Source organism: Cotesia glomerata, linkage group LG4 (assembly GCF_020080835.1).
Source record: "Cotesia glomerata isolate CgM1 linkage group LG4, MPM_Cglom_v2.3, whole genome shotgun sequence".
Taxonomy (NCBI): domain Eukaryota; kingdom Metazoa; phylum Arthropoda; class Insecta; order Hymenoptera; family Braconidae; genus Cotesia; species Cotesia glomerata.
Window position 1 is genome coordinate 27,743,035 of NC_058161.1, and position 16,510 is coordinate 27,759,544.

The 16,510-nt window shown below is 29.3% G+C and overlaps 1 protein-coding gene and 3 long non-coding RNA genes across 5 annotated transcripts; 1 reads left to right on the plus strand and 3 right to left on the minus strand.

Moving 5' to 3' along the window:
• Window positions 1-223: 223 nt before the first annotated feature.
• Window positions 224-2,005, minus strand: LOC123264047. Its single transcript, XM_044727089.1, has 3 exons — window positions 1,814-2,005; window positions 551-754; window positions 224-467 (listed from the first exon to the last, which is right to left on the minus strand). Exons 1-3 carry the CDS (start codon window positions 1,876-1,878, stop codon window positions 224-226), a joined length of 513 nt encoding a protein of 170 aa, XP_044583024.1. The 5' UTR covers window positions 1,879-2,005.
• Window positions 2,006-6,113: 4,108 nt separating this feature from the next.
• On the minus strand, window positions 6,114-7,128 carry LOC123262519. 2 transcript variants are annotated; one of them, XR_006508954.1, is made up of 2 exons: window positions 6,322-7,128; window positions 6,114-6,249 (listed from the first exon to the last, which is right to left on the minus strand). It is a non-coding gene; the product is annotated as an uncharacterized LOC123262519 (long non-coding RNA). The 2 variants fall into 2 exon arrangements; XR_006508955.1 differs by having other exon boundaries at window positions 6,311-7,128.
• Window positions 7,129-8,623: 1,495 nt separating this feature from the next.
• On the plus strand, window positions 8,624-9,240 carry LOC123262525. Its single transcript, XR_006508962.1, has 2 exons — window positions 8,624-8,817; window positions 9,153-9,240. It is a non-coding gene; the product is annotated as an uncharacterized LOC123262525 (long non-coding RNA).
• A 107-nt stretch (window positions 9,241-9,347) lies between these two features.
• On the minus strand, window positions 9,348-10,412 carry LOC123262521. Its single transcript, XR_006508957.1, has 3 exons — window positions 10,139-10,412; window positions 9,649-9,813; window positions 9,348-9,489 (listed from the first exon to the last, which is right to left on the minus strand). It is a non-coding gene; the product is annotated as an uncharacterized LOC123262521 (long non-coding RNA).
• Between the last annotated feature and the right edge of the window lie 6,098 nt (window positions 10,413-16,510).

A 16,510-nucleotide genomic window follows, 5' to 3' on the forward strand; every position in this document is an offset into this window, starting at 1 on the left:
TCTTGTTATTCATTAATGCCCAAGTGATAGGAATTGCCTGAAGGTAAATAGTTGAATTCATCAAAAACATGCAAGTGTATGATATAGCTTAATACAGTCATAAATAGTTAATTTAATATACTTACTACATTATTTACTTTGGCCATAATGGTAAAAAGCTGATAAAATTTAGGCTTTCTGGGACATACTTTATATGTTGCGTCAATATAGAATTCTTCCGCAACTATAGTTTGTAAGAACTGTGTGGATCCCCAATAACAGTAGCAACAGAAGAATCTCTTCCAATAACTGTAGAAACATTTAATCGGCCGGTAGGGTATTGAGTTAAATGATTCCATTTCGGATCGTTCAAAATCTCTGCGTAATTTTCAAGTGAGATTGGAATTGGTGGACGCACAGCTTGTCGCCACCTCATCATAGATCTTTCTATGCTCCGAAAAGTTACAAAAGCTGCAGCATCAGGATGTCTAGAAGAAAGTATAATAATTTATTTTTTGATGCATAATAAAATATTTTCGATTAAACATGCAGAAATTACACTTGTACTCACGACAATGCTATCTGATTATAAATACTCCTTAAATCTTGAAGAGATAACTCTGTTGCTTCATGAAGCTCCTTCTTCATTTGCCTAATAATGTCATCCATCACATTGGGATTATGATTATGATTTTTTCTCCATATTATTCTTTCGTTTCTTATTTCACCATGAGCTGGACATTGTTCTCGATTTTTAGCAATGCATTGTATGTAACTAGTAAAACAGGTAAATGACAACATTAAAATTTAAAAAAAGTTTGGAAAATCCAAAAGTGCACGCCTCATAACGCTCATTCATTTTTTAAGAAAACAATTAATTGTGTAATTGATTAAAAAAAAAAATTATAATTAAGTAATTTCTTACAGAGTATTTTTTATTTTTTTTTTAAACATCGGCGCCCTTTTTTCTTGTCATATGCGCACGCAGTCTAAAAAAATCTAACTTGATCAAGTGGCGCCATAGTTTTCACGTGACAAATAAGAAAAGTTCGTTTGGCTTTGTACGATTGTATCGTAGTGAATTTTAATAAAAATTCAATAAAAAAAAAATACGTAAACTAGGCCACTGATATGAAATACGGACCCAGTTCATCGAATTCTTAAACTAATAAAAAAGGTCCGGTCTTGAAATATCAATTTGTTCGGGAGTAATCGTTGGTACATCCAAAATGGGGTGACATCCGGACGTCCACGTAAAATTTTTTTCATAACGTTTTTTTTTTCAAAATAGCAACTTAAAATGATTTTAGAAATTAAAAGATGGTTTAATTTAAGTGTTTTTTCGGTGTACATCTACTTATATCATTGTATAAGTGTAGTATGCTTGTGATAGAGGCATTTAAATATCACAAAATTGCTTGAACTTGACGAGTCGAGTATAAAGCACAACCTCACGCGCTTCGCGCTATGAGGCGTGCAATTAAAGTAAAAAAAGTTCTAAATTTTTTTATTATTGTCAATAGAAATTAAATCACAAGAAAAAGCTTGCATCTCGATGATACTAAAGTCAGCTGACACTTGTCAATTTTTAAAATTTTTATAATAAATCAATAACAATAATAATGATGTTTTTAAAAATTTTCACTAATTGTTTTTTGTTAATTTTCGCATGTAAAATATTTTTATTAAATTTTTTTCACAATAATTTTATTGCTGTTAAATTACAAAAAAATTTCTAATATATGTCAATTTCAGTGTCATTGCATCTCGAGTATTATTTTTAGTCAACAAATCATAGTAATAATAAGAAGAACGAAATATTTTATTAACTTACTTCACGCTGTTATAACTCGATCTTATTCGATAACCGTAATGGATCATTTCATCTTCAGCCATCATTTTTTAATTAATTTAAAAGAAAATATTCTGTACTCTGAATGTTCCGGATCCATACATATAACTAAATTATACACGGGTACACATCGATGTACAGTCGACGCTCTCTGTATTGGACCTCTCTGTATTTGACCGCTCTCCGTATTTGACCACATTCTTCCTCTGTATTTGACGATTTTACACAGCTCTTATGGACAAGGACGAGTCAAATACAGAGAATGGTCCTGTACGGGCGAGTCAAATACAGAGAGCGTTGACTGTACATTATTTCCCCCACTCTTATTAAAAGTTTTCTCGCAAAACAAACGAGCGCTCTTCTGATTTCTTTTAATATAAATTCCACCTTAAGTATCTATGAGTATAAGACGGCTGCAACGTAAAAATTAAAAATGTCACGAAATTGTAATTTTATTAAATTTGAGAGTCATATATGTGATGGTTATGCATATCATCTGAACAAGAATTCGAAAAATAAGTAATGAGAAAAAAAATTATGATACTAAAGTTAATGAAAATTACGTTAACCGACATCTCAAACTTTTTAGAATTTTTTTTATTGAAAAAATTATTACAAAAAAATAACTTTTTTTAATTTTCATTTGTAAAAAACTTGAAAAACTATAAGTGCAATTTTTTAAATATATTTTTTTTTCTAATTTAATTAATAAAAAAAAATCGAAAAATTAAAAACGTCGGCTAACTTTAATATTATCTAAAGTTAGCTGACAACTGTCATTTTTTTTATTTTTACAACAAATCAATTAAAATTAAAAAAATGCTTCTAAAAATTTCCACTAATATTATTTTTCAATTTTCACGTGTGAAATTTTTTTGTTAAATTTTTTTCTTAATAATTTAATAGATATAAAATTAAAAAAAAAATTTTCGAATATTCTGTCAACTTCAGTGTCATAAAAAATTAAATTATAATTTTGTATTTATTTTCTTTTTTTCAAATTACTCTCAAGAAATAATTTTTTTGTTTTTTATTAATTTGTTTATAGTTTACTTTATAACTTTTTTTTTTTCAGATATTTACAATGTGATAGAAGGCGAACGAATCAGTGCGGTGGAAGAGCAATTTTCAGCGAGGATGGTAATACTGTGGAGAAGAAAATTCACAATCACCCCCGTGATTATACCTTACACGACATTTCTATCTTCCGAGAAGAGTTGAAAAGAGCAATTAAAAGTGAGCTCAATGATGCTGGCGATATTTATGACCGATTAGCAAGATTGTGAGTATAGTTATTAGTATAAAATAGTTTTTCTAGAAATTTTTTTGTTAACGAGTGAGGCTATTCGCGCATTTCTGCATTAGCACGGAACATGGGATATAACAGTGGGTCACCGGAAGAAGGGCACGGGAAAATGGTACTCACACTGATAAAAAAAATGACTTGACTCAAGAGCCAAACTCTTGAACCAAGAATACCATTTTGAAGAAAATGATTTTCTTGAGTCAAGATAATAAATTCTTGTGTCAAGAAATTATTCTTGTTCTAAGAAAATTTTCTTGTTTCAAGAATTTATTCTCTTGACTCAAGAAAACAATTTTCTTTAAAATGGTATTCTTGGTTCAAGATTTTGGCTCTTGAGTCAAGATAATTTTTTTATCAGTGCATGTTCAAATGAGTTCCGTGCTAGCACGGGAATGTATGAGTAGCCACTTGCTTAATTTGTTATTATTATTATTATTATTATTATTATTATCATTATTATTATTATTATTATTATTATTATTATTATTATTATTATTATTTAAATTATTTAATTGATGGTCGGATTTATTGAACGTTAGTAAAAATTCTTCAATATTAAATGCCTTACATTGGTTTATATCTAGTCAGAGACGTACTCGATTTCAACAAACTTACTTGTATTAATATACTTCTGTTTTTTAATTTAGGCATCAGTTCTCAATTATCTCTCTTCGCCTGGCTAAACGGATCAAAACTTTAAGCAGTATAAAAGAAATAGTGTGCGGCATAGAATGACATACAATTTTGAATTGCAAGCAATGCTAGGTTGTACATTGGTCAAATATTTTATACATTTTGCTTATTCTTCTTCTTAATTACTTCTGAGCTGTACAATATATACTGATATTTTTTCGACATCTTAAAATTTTGACTTTTAACTAACAATAAATTATTTTTTTTTGTTTTAGAATTGGAAAAAATAACTCAGCTTACTGATGACACAGATAACACCAGGGAAGCTGAAAGCGAGGACGTAGCTGTTTGTGTTCAACCCGAAGAAGTTGCTGGTGTTCAACCCGAACAAGCTGCTGATGCTCAACCCAAAGAAGTTACTGTCGTACAAGGTAAAATATAAAAATTCATTACACTGATAAAAAATTTAACTTGATTCAAAAATGAAAGTCTTGAACCAAGAATTTTTTAGTAAATTTTAATTTTTAAATACTCTAACTAAATTTTAATTTATTCAGATCCAATGAGTATTGAGAAGGCGACCACACTTATACAACTCATAGATAACTTTTATTTATATGATAAATAAAATATTATAGACTATTTAATAAGTGCTGATATTATTGTTATTTCAGAAGAAAATGAAAATCCAGCAAGCAGCTTTTTAAATGAAGATGGTGCTTCGATTTTATGCGTTGCATGCTTTGCCACTGAAACGCAATATATGCTTAGTCCATGCGGTCACACCATCCTCTGTAAACATTGTACAATAAAGGTATAGTACCAATTCATCATTGGAGCTACTCTGGAATTTAAATGTAGGGTTTGTGGGAGTCCTTTTGAAGAACTCCAACAACTATTTTTTATAGAATAATAATAATAATAATAATTTTATTTGCATGACTATGTGTCTTTGACATATTTATATAATATTTCAAATATATCTTTTGACATTTTCATTTAATTTTATTTTTCACTTTTCTTAATTTTCTTTTAATTTTCATTAGCCTTTCTTTTCATCTTCCCTCTTCCTACCTTATCAAAAGCTGCTTTGAAACCTATCAACGCTATGTATAATTTTCCTCCTTTCGCCTTTAATTTATTATTTATTAATCCGTTGAGCACAATAAAGATATGGTCCCTTGTCCCTTTTCTTTTTCTGAGCCCCGCTTGGCTTTTCTTTAAAATTTTTCTGTTCTCAATCCATTTATTTATCCTTTCTGTCATCATCGTCGTCAGTAACCTGAGTCTAGCAATGACATTCCCCTGTAATTTCCTGTTACTTCTTCATCTCCTGGGGTAACGGTAGTAGAATTTTGGTATGGACGCCGCCATGTTCTTTTTAGATGCCACCACTATTGATGACATCTGACGGCGAGAAAAATAAATATTTGAGGAGAAATGATGAGTAGCGCGATCTTCATATAAAGATAACTGCATTATCCACAAAGATAAGGCAGACTCCGTTACTTATAGAAAAAAATTAATTAAAAAATGAACATTTAAAATATAGAATAATAATCGTGCTACTCTTCATATCTGCTCTGACAAATAAAAAACACAATATTTATAATATTAAATTAATTTAAATTTAATGACCTGACCTAATTTGAGATAATTTAATAAATTATTCACAAATTATATTTTACATAAAAATGTAAACCGGCATCTGATCAATACAATATATTCTAACATAAATTTTGTTTCAAATAAAATTTATTTAATTAATACTAATGATCTGGCCTAATTTGACATAAAATTAGTAATAATTTTATCCAAATTATAACTTACATGAAAATATAAGCTGGTATGCGATCGTTATAATTTACTCTAATATATAAACTTATCTAATTTTTAATATAGAATTCATTTAAAAATAACGATCTGGCCTAACATGGAATAAAATAAAAAAATTTTATCCTTATTACAACTCACTTAAAAGTGTAAGCCGGCATCCGATCGATATATTCTTATTCAGACTTAAAATTATTATTTTAAAATCTATTTAAAACTAATGATCTGGCCTAATTTGGGATAAAATTTTCAAAAATTTTACCCAAACTGTAGCTAACAATAAATTGTTAGCCGGCATCGGATCGGAAAAAAAAATTTCGATTATTTTATATAAGAATGTTAATGTTACATGACCTGCATCTCAAATTCTAAAATTAACTCATATAAGAGCTCAAATTTCCGCAGAAACTTTTTCTGCACGATTTACTTAGGAGCTTATGGCAGTAGTAGTTATTGTTGGTACTTCGTACTTCGAGATATGGAGGATTACGAATAACCAACCTCCACTTGTTTATTCGGCACCCTTAATTTTTAAGTTCAATCGAGAATTTTTAATTTTTATTCAAATTTCGAGAATGGTGATGTTGAGTATCTTACGTTTTGCTGGGTTATTTTTTTAAATTCTGTTTCTGATTCAAAGCCAAATCTGAAAAAAAAAATATAATTAGTATTAGGAATTTTATTTTTTTTTAATTAAATTTTGAGACATTTTTTTAACCCTTATCAGCACATGTTAATTTTTTCACACTTGTTAACACTCAAGTGCTGAAATATTAATAAAAAATTAAATTATTTCCTCTAAAAAAGATTTACAAATAAGAGATCTAATTAAAAAAAAATTAGAAAAGACGGTTGACCTTGCAGGCCATCCCTGTAACTTCCCGCTAATCTCATACCTAAGAGATCGAATTTTGCTTGTTACTCTGTTTTTGATCTCTTCGAGCTCAAAAATATAAATTATTCATTATTTTGAGCTCTCCAAATTCAAAACAAGAGCTGTTTTATACTTTTGAGCTCTTCGAGCTCATAGGTCTGATGGAAGTTTAGTAAAGCACTATTTTTTTAATTTTCAAACTGCCATAACTTTTGAATGAATCAACCGATTTCCACGTGGTTGGTGGCAATCGGAGTTGTTTTTTGAGTCCTATGAAAAATCAAAAGCACTGATTAATCGTATTGAAAATTTCGGAGTAATTTGAAAAAAAAAAATCAATTTTTTCGATTTCTTTTTTTCACGATATCTCACGAACGAATCAACCGATTTTGACCTGGTTAGCGGTGATCAACGTGGATTTTTAAGTTTAAGAGTTGATTAGTTTTTGGAATCGATCGTTAAAGCCGTTTATGAGTAATTTCAAAAAAACCGTATTTTATAATAATCGTCTACGAAAAATACAAGGATCTATTTTCGAGATGTCAATCGGTCGGTGGACGATAAGTCTCCAAGATTCTAAATAAAGGTATTATAAATTTAAATTTAAATTTAATCGGACTAGCTGTGACCGATAAACTTTTCTAATAAATTTAAATTCCTTAAAATTTCCCATGCTTGAATTATTTTGACATTAGAATAAAGAAATATTGTATTTAATTATTCAATTAAGCTGAAAATAAAGAGAAAAAATTTTTTTGTGACACTGATTGAATTTTGATTATTTTATAGAAATAATATAAATATAAAGATTTTTTAACTTCCCGCTAAGAAAATTGAAAATTTTCAAAAATCGGGAAGTTATTAATATTTCCCCATTTGCAAAAATCGAGTTCTCATCGGATCTCGGCGTTCTGAGGTCCTGGGAAGCTTCCGTGACTACTCCTGCGATGATGTCCGTATGTCTGTATGTGTGTGTGTGTGTGTGTGTATATATATATGTATGTATGTATGTATGTATGTATGTATGTATGTATGTATGGCCATATGTAGGCCTCTTATAACTTTTGAATAGCTTGACCGATTGGAATGAACTAAGCGGCGTTCTATAGACTTACATGAAACATTCGATTTCTTGTGAATTTGGCCCGTTTTGAACCGGTAGGTTTCGAGAAATCTAAAAAAATTTAAAAAGAAATTTAAAAAAAAAATAATTGTTAGCTAGCTAGGTTTATAGAAAAATAACGATAATTTGAAAAAATTATGACATTAAAGTAAACAGTCACTTCATAATTTTTTAATTTTGTTCAACAAACAAATCTTTTTATGAAAAATTGCGTGTATAATTTTTTATAATTTCGACATGTCAATTATTTTTTCTAATTTTTTTTTTGCCATAATTTTTTTGTTAAAAAAATTCTAAAAATGATTAAATATCTGCTAAATCAATTTTGATGGAAAAATTATGAAATTTATTACTGAGAAATTTAGATTTGATACATATTTTTTATCAGTTGAAGTTTTTCCTGCATATGTCAGAAAAATTACTTTGACGCAGACATTTGTTATTAACCAAATAATATTAATTACATAAATAGTAAAATAAGCACATTAATTTAGCAATATATGTATATAAATCTATGGCATTTTGCTACGTTCCAAAAGATGATCTACGTACTTATGTATCATTAATTTTAATGGATCATATATTCGAAGTATAGTAGGTGGAGATTTTACTTTCGCCATAGGTACGGGTCCTCAGCTGTTGATCAGAAAGTCACTCCTATCGTCATACAGTATCGATGTACTGCTAGTAGATTTATATATATATATTCAACCGAAAATCTTACGATTTTTGTGATAACTACGAATAATAATGAAATAAAAGACACTTCAACATTTTTAGCATTTTTTTTAACAATAAATTGTAACAAAAAAGTCTGGAAAACGGTTGACCTTGCAGGGGATCACTATAGAATTTCACGCTACATTTGAGCTCAAAGCTTACTAATTTTTCGAAAATCATTGATTTTTGTAGCGGGAAGTTAAAAGTATTATTCTGTATGTTATACAGAGAACACACAGCGAAATTTGTATGCATACATATGTATATATGAAAGCATAAACGTCGCACAGACACTGCCTATTCGCTCTGTGCGCGACTTCAGCGCCATGGCACGTTTGAACTACAGGGGGCTATTGTAATATATTTATTATGTATTGAATGGCTGTCAGAAATAATAATATCGAATGATAAATAAAAAAATGTTTTTTTAATTAAAGGAAATATTTATAATAAATATTTGTTAATGTAAAGTGTTCTTGTGCATTAAAAAGTGAAATGTAAGTATATTTAATACCGAAAAAGTAGCATAGAAGTTAGCACACATAAAGATAGGTTAACTGAAATCAGACTGAATTCAAATAAAAAGAAAATAGAGAAAAATTATAAGAAAACTTGAATAAACATTTAATTATTTTTTTTTATAAGTAAGTTTAGATTAAACGAAATTACCAAAATATTTTATTGTTTCAAAATTCTACAAATTAAAAGTGCTGATTGTTTTAGAGTACAAAAAAAATAGATTATGTTTGCTAACTAAAATTAACATATTACAATTCAATAATAAAGCTGGGAAAAATTTTTAATCGATTAAATTTATCATTTTTATTTTCAGATTTGGATTTAAAATGGAAACCATAATAAAAACGGGATTTCAATCAATAACCCACGAAATTCAGTTCCAGCCACAGACATTGGTAAAAGGAAAAAGCTGGTTCTTGCTGAACATGTCCGAGAGGTAGAAGAGTTTCGCAAGAATAACGAAAGCTATTTAACTTGACTAGTTAATTTGACTTTAAAGCTAGTTAACTTGACACTCTTGATCAACTCTCAAATGAGTTACTGTCGGCGGATCTTCAGTAATCATTTCTTGCAATTCATTAACTTCAGGCTCAGGATTGAGTGCTGAAGATGCATTTTTGTTCTGCCGGCGGTCCATTAAGCGCTTAAATCTGAAAAATTTATTACACAAAAGTTCATATTATTTGATTGCTGATAATCACAAATTTTAATAGCGACAGTATTTATTTATAAAATAATATCTAAAATTTATAGTAATACTCTCCTTTTTAGTTTTTAAATTATGTTATTTTCAATATATTATTACTCACCTATTCGTGACCATTAACTCATTAACTTTTTGAGATTTATAAACTGTAGGAAATTTAGTAGGAATGTAGCTGGGACTCGATTCTATGTCAGACTTTTGGCCTCCAATAAAATGATCACTACAAATATAATCATGTGCCTTTGGAGTCCACAATGAGCCATCAATACTGCAAGGAAAATTGAAAATTTTTAATATTTAATATTTAAAATTTATGATCATTGGTATGGATAATCTTTTAGTTTAATATAATGAGTAGAAAAGAGTAAATGAATCTTAAATAATAAATGAAAAGTTTATAATAAAAAATTCAATCTTATTTTTTAATATATAATTAATAATTATTAATTATGCTAAATTTATAAATGTTTAAAAAATTTTTTTTTTAATTAATAATAATATTTACTAGCATTTTCTAAACTTAATATTTTTTTAAGTTTTACTCCTTTCAAGATTTTTATTATTACCGATAGTAAGGTTATGATTCTACTTACTTTTGTCTCCTCAGCGGCTATCCATTTTTTCCTTTGATTTATTTTCCAACTTGCTGTTGGAAATTTATAAAAATGACAAGCACTTTTTCTACCTGTATTCTTACAACTAACAACACAACAACTTTTGTGACTCATTTTATGTTATGTTATTTAAATAAATTTTAAATAACAATTCACTTGTATATTTAGCTAACTCGAAACATAAAAACAGCCCCCCGTAGTATCGGATATAGCCACGGGTAGCGCTGACGGTAAATCAGTTTCTCCCCACCATGGCTTCGCACTGAGCGAATAGATGCCCGTGGATGTTAATTTAAAGCACTATCATTGTAAGCGGCGAAATTCTCAACTATTGTTTGTGATACACATATATCACTTTGTTGCGTCGGTGAGTGTAGGTGAGTTAGGTGTATTAGTGTCTTAATGTGTGTATTATGTCGCGAGGCGTCGGGCACACTAATCCAAATAAAGGTGTATCGTGTTTTATATAATACTTTCAGCCATAATATACAGTGCTTGTATTGTTATTTATTCTGGAATTTTGGTGACATCTCGATAGTGTTATAAATAAAAAAATTTATTGTTATTCCAGTCAGTGGTTTAAATTTTCCATTAATATTCAAGTAAGTATTGATAGCTATAATTATAATCTGTAACCAGCAACAATGATAATACTAAGGTTAGCCGACATTTTTAATTTTTTGATTATTTTTCATTATTAAATTAGAATTGAAAAATATTTTTAAAAAATTGCACTTAGAGTTTTTCAAGTTTTTTTCTAAATGAAAATTTTTTTATTTTTTTGTAATATTTTTTTTTAATAAAAAAAAAATTATTAAAATTTTTAGATGTCGGTTAACTTTATTTTCCTGGAACAATGAACCTGTTAGCTGTATGAGTTTTAGTTAACCTATATTTTTATCATTAATTAATAGGACTTTAAATTATTATTAAAAATTTTTAGCAATAGTGTTGTCAAAATATTTTTTTATTTTTGATTTTTTTGTAAAATTAAAAGAAAAAAATGAAAATATTGTCCGCTGTCTGCTAATTATGTTATGAAACTAAAATATGTTGACACCTGATAATTATCCTATTTTTTTTTTAACAAGTTACGGTACGGGAAAAAAAATTTTTCTTCACATTTGTTCTAATAGTTTAGTTGTTAAAAAAATATACACCATATTTAGACGCCTACATAACAGTTTCTATATTTCATTTTCATGAAAATAACAGTTGTCTGATAAGTGCAATTTTTCAACAATAATTTTTGTTTCTAAATTAATTAATAAAAAAAAATCTGGAAAGATTTTGAGCTCTTCGAGTTTATTTTCTGTTAACTTTAGGGTTATTTATTTTTATATTTCATATGGGCCCTAGCGATTAAATAATTTATAAACTCATCCATTCATGTTATTATTATTTAGAATATTTCTTTTCTTTTGCAGGTTTTCTTTGATAGGTCCATTTTTACAAGCTTTGTTTGTCAAAGATGGGCAATAAGAAAAATGCGAATCGTCGAGTGTCGAGAAGGTGGAGCTGGACAAATGTGTACGTACAAGCCAATCTTTTAATTTTCATTTTTTATTGGTCATTTCTATAGTAATATCTAAAAAATGAAATGCCTTTAAAAAAGTTATTTTCTTGTCAAGAGATAAAAAATAACTTTAAATAAATTTTTTTTAACTTCCCGCTAAGAAAATTGAAAATTTTCAAAAATCGGGAAGTTATTGGTTCTACCCCGTTTTTCGAAAATCGAGTTTTCATCAAATCTCGACGTTTTGAAGTCCTAGGAAGCTTCCCGGAATGTTTTCGCGATGATGTCCGTATGTATGTATGTGTGTGTGTGTGTGTGTGTGTGTGTGTGTGTGTGTGTGTGTGTGTGTGTGTGTGTGTGTGTGTGTGTGTGTGTGTGTGTGTGAACCGCTTATACCAAACTTAGATTTTGAATACTTTTTGGACCGATTCGGACCGGTAGATTTTGAGAAATCTCAAAAAAACTACAAAAAAAAATTTTTTTTAATGTGGTTTTTTTGGAATAACTTTTAAATGGCTTTATCGATCGATTCCAAAAACTAATCAGCTCTCAACATCAAAAGACCACGTCGATTGCCGTCAGTCCGGTCAAAATCGGTTCATTCGTTCGTGAGTTATCGTTGTCGAAAGAAAACCGAAGAAAGTGTTTTTTCGGAATCACTCCGAAATTCCTAGTTCGATCAATTCATACTCGAAAATTCTTTATAAGGCTTCAAAAACTGCGTCGAATGCCTCCAACCGCGTGAAAATCAGTTAATTCATTCAAAAGTTATCGTGGTCTGAAAATTCAAAAAATAATGTGTTATTAAACTTCTACCCGACTTTTGAGCTCGGAGAGCTCAAAATGATACGAAAATTATATTTTTGAGCTTGAAGAGCTCAAAAACGTAATAAATGCAATTTTAAGCGGTTAAGTATGAAGCTAGCGGGAAGTTGCAGAGATGGCCTTTAGGGTCAACCGTTTTCCTAAAACGCACACACACACACACACACACACACACAGACATACGGACATCATCGCGGAAACATTCGGGGAAGCTTCCTGGGACCTCAAAACGTCGAGATCTGATGAGAACTCGATTTTCGAAAAACGGGGTAAAACCAATAACTTCCCGATTTTTGAAAATTTTCAATTTTCATAGCGGCAAGTTAAAACTAAATCCGAAATTCTATGTTGCATCGTTTGCTACGCCATTAATGATCTTGTTTTTTCGTGAATAAACTGCGTTGAATGTCAAATTCTATCAATAAATATCGCAATTTAAAATTTTCATAAAAGTTCTAATGACAATTACTCGATTTTCGAGCTATATTATATATAGATCTTATGTTTTTGTACTCAAAGAGCTTGAAACTCCGAAATAATATAAAATTTATCGAGCATTTTGAGCTCGGACATAGCGAAAAGTTTCAGGAATGGCCTACAAGGTCAATCGTATTTATATTTTTTAATAATTATTTACATTTTCTGATTTTTTCTAGCTCCTCGTGGTCGTCGACATGCGGCTGCAGGTCGTAAGCGAGCCAGCTGGCAAAGACGGTCGTCTGACTCATCGGGCGCTGCCAACCGAAGCCAGGTGGTCAAGAGAGGAAGGGGAACGGCAAGAGGAGGTAGAAGAGGTGGACGCAGGGGTGGGCGTGAAAGTGGGAATATAATTTACTATACCTTTAACAACTAGATATATATATATATATATATATATATATATATATATATATATATATATATATATATATATATATATATATATATATATATTAGAGTGCGTCAAAATTGAATTTCCGTGAAGGACTTTTTAAAATTTGAATTTTGAGTTTTGCTTTTAACAGGAGCTGTGCTTAGGCGTTTCCTGAGATATTTTGGGATGAGACGATTCATTTAATTTTCATAGAATTTTTCAACAGGAGCTTTCTTTGGTCATTTCCGCTGAAATTTCAAAATTTGGCCGTAAGTGCCCAACTAAAGCTCCTGTTAAAATATATGTAAAAATTGAATAAATCGTCTCACCTCAAAATACTTCAGAAAATGCCCAAATACAGCTCCTGTTAAAAGCAAAACTCAAAATTCCAATTTTCAAAGGTCCTCCACGGAAATTGAATTCTGGAACACCCTTAAAATATATATATATGTACATTAAGCGATTATTTTTTTATATCCCTATTGTATTTTATTACATTTACTATTATCCATATTATATTTTATTATATTGGCTTAAAGCTTGTTCAATAATTAAACATTTAAAAATTTTCTAAAATCTTTGGCTTATCGTTCATTAGTCCGTTGACTGAATACCTTTATGTAATTTTAAGTTTTAAAAACCCTACAATGACTTTTTCCTTGCTGCTTAAGAGACGATTGTTGTAAGGAAATTTTTAGTAAATGTTATTGAAGCTTAATGAACATATCTTAAATTTCTTGTCTCAAGAAGTCATAGTTTATAACCGACATTTTTTCCTATTCTACCAATTACTCTGACACAACTTGCATATGAAGTCAATTATCGCGATATTCGTTTTTAGCTTACATTTAATTATTGAGATAAAAAAACATCAAAATCGGTTGACCCTGGAGTCCATCCCTGAATTTTCTATTTCTCTTGAAGTTCTGTTAAATTTTATGTTTGTAGAAACTGAGTTTGAATAATATGGATATTTTGACAATCAAAACTCCCGCACTCCTAGATAGGGGAAAAATTTCGTAAAAAATTTGATAATCTGGAAATGTACATTTTTTATTGTTAACGCCCCCGCAATCTCTTTCAGGGTCGGATTTAATAAAATCCATTCTGAGATGAAGTTGACATCACACACTAAGATTACTACTAAATTTGGAGTTTGCAGAAGTTACAATTTGGCAATCGAAATTCAATATTTCAGCACCCACCCTCGCAACACATGAATTTCGAGCCCTTATTTTTAAATAATTTCTTGAATCTTAAAACATAGTTTAAATCTATCAAATGAATGTTAAAGTTTACATAAACATAATTATCTTCGAGGTTAAGCTTTTACTAGACCACTTTTGATAATTTTTTTGGTAGTTCGGAAAATTAAGAAAATAATCCAAAAAATCTACCTATATCCATATCGGGTGTAGCTGAATGGCGTTTTATTTATGGTGATGAGTATCATTATTATTATTATTTATTCATTTATTTATTTGTTTATTTGTTTGTTTGTTTGTTTAATCTGATCTGATTTCTGTAATTCTTCCGAAAAAATTTGGGGTACTTAATGACGCGCGCCAAGTACGATAAAAAAATTTTTTTTTCAATTTTTAAATTTTCAACAAATTTTTTCAATGTTATGACGGTTTCTTGGTATTTTTTTGCATTTCACATCTTTTTGTAGAGAATGAAAATTATTAAAACGAGTCTTATTTTTTTTGTAAAGTGCAAATGTTATTGAGATGAGTTTTATGAACGTGGACTTGGCGCAATTTTTTACAGTGTAACTGTTTTTGTTCGGATTATTATTATTATTATTGCGTTTCATCCGTAAAAAATTTTACCCTCATGCACCTAAAGAAGTTTCACTTCAAAAAAAATTTATAATAGTGAAATTAGCCGACGTTCAACAATTTTTGATTTCTTTCAACAAATTGTTTAGAAGTAAAAAAAAAATAAAAAAATTACACGAATAATTTTTGAAATCTTCTAAATGTTAAATTTTTTCTTTTCATCTTTTATGACAATTTAATTAGCCGACATCTGAAAATTTCTATACTTTTTTTATTTCAGGAAAAAAAAATATCCGAAATGGAAGGAGTGGAGGATGCTGCAAAAGCAGGTAAAATTATTTTTACATTAATTTTTAAAGACACGGTAAATTTATTAATGAACTGAATTTTTTTTTTTAATAGCAAACTAGAAGATCCTTTTGAGACTGCGCAGAAGGCCATTCAGGCTTACCAGGAGGCTCGAAAAGGTGAGCCAAGCACCCGGAAATACCGCCAATCGAAAAGAATGGTGCTCTAGTTAGTAATGAGGAGGAAGAGAAATCTAACAAGGAGGAGGATACATCGGGGAAAAAACGGCAAGAATCGGCGGGGAAGTCTCAAGCAAATTGGAAAAAAAAAAAAAACCAAAATCGTGGTAATCGCGGGGGAGGCCGTTACCAAAATCGGGGCGGCAGAGGCCGTTATCAAAATCGCGGGTATCGCAATTCCGGATCAATAAATTTTTATTTTTCAAAGGAGGTAAATTTTTGAACTATAAACACACTGATAAAAAATTTGACTTAACTCAAGAGCAAGAATCTTGAACCAAGAACACCATTTTGAAGAAAAAGAATTTCTTGAGTGAAGAGGAAAAATTCTTGAGTCAAAATATAATTCTTGGTTCAAGACAATTTTCTTGATTTAAGAATTTTTGTTCTTGAGTCAAGAGTTTGATTTTCTTCAAAATGGTGTTCTTGTTTCGAGATTCTTGATATTGAGTCAAGTTAAATTTTTTATCAGTGCATTAATTAATTACTATAAAAAACTAATAATACTCAATTAGCATCATAACTATTTATCATCTTACTAATGTCTTTATTTTTTTCCAGTATTAAAATGAAGATCATTTGGACAATGAAGAACATTTGGACAATATTATTTGTACAATGAAGAACATTTTGGACAAAATTAAATAAAAAAAACTTATAAAAAAAATTTAAAAAAAAATAAAAAATTTTACTCAAAAATATAATTGATTTCTTATTTTTAGCTCTCCGAGCTTAAGAGTTAGCTGGTCTGAGCTTTTGAGCTCTACGAGCTGAAAAGTCTGATAGACGGTTAATACAACACTGATTTTTAAATTTTCAAACTGCTATAACTTTTGAATAGGTCAGCCG

Excerpts from the sequence above, each read along its gene's own strand:
- LOC123264047 (XM_044727089.1), bottom strand. The coding sequence starts at position 1,878 with ATGATGGCTGAAGATGAAATGATCCATTACGGTTATCGAATAAGATCG. Across the intron at positions 755-1,813 it reads TCGAGTTATAACAGCGTGAA|TTACATACAATGCATTGCTA; the intron begins GTAAGTTAATAA and ends CTGTTTTACTAG. Across the intron at positions 468-550 it reads TATAATCAGATAGCATTGTC|ACATCCTGATGCTGCAGCTT; the intron begins GTGAGTACAAGT and ends ACTTTCTTCTAG.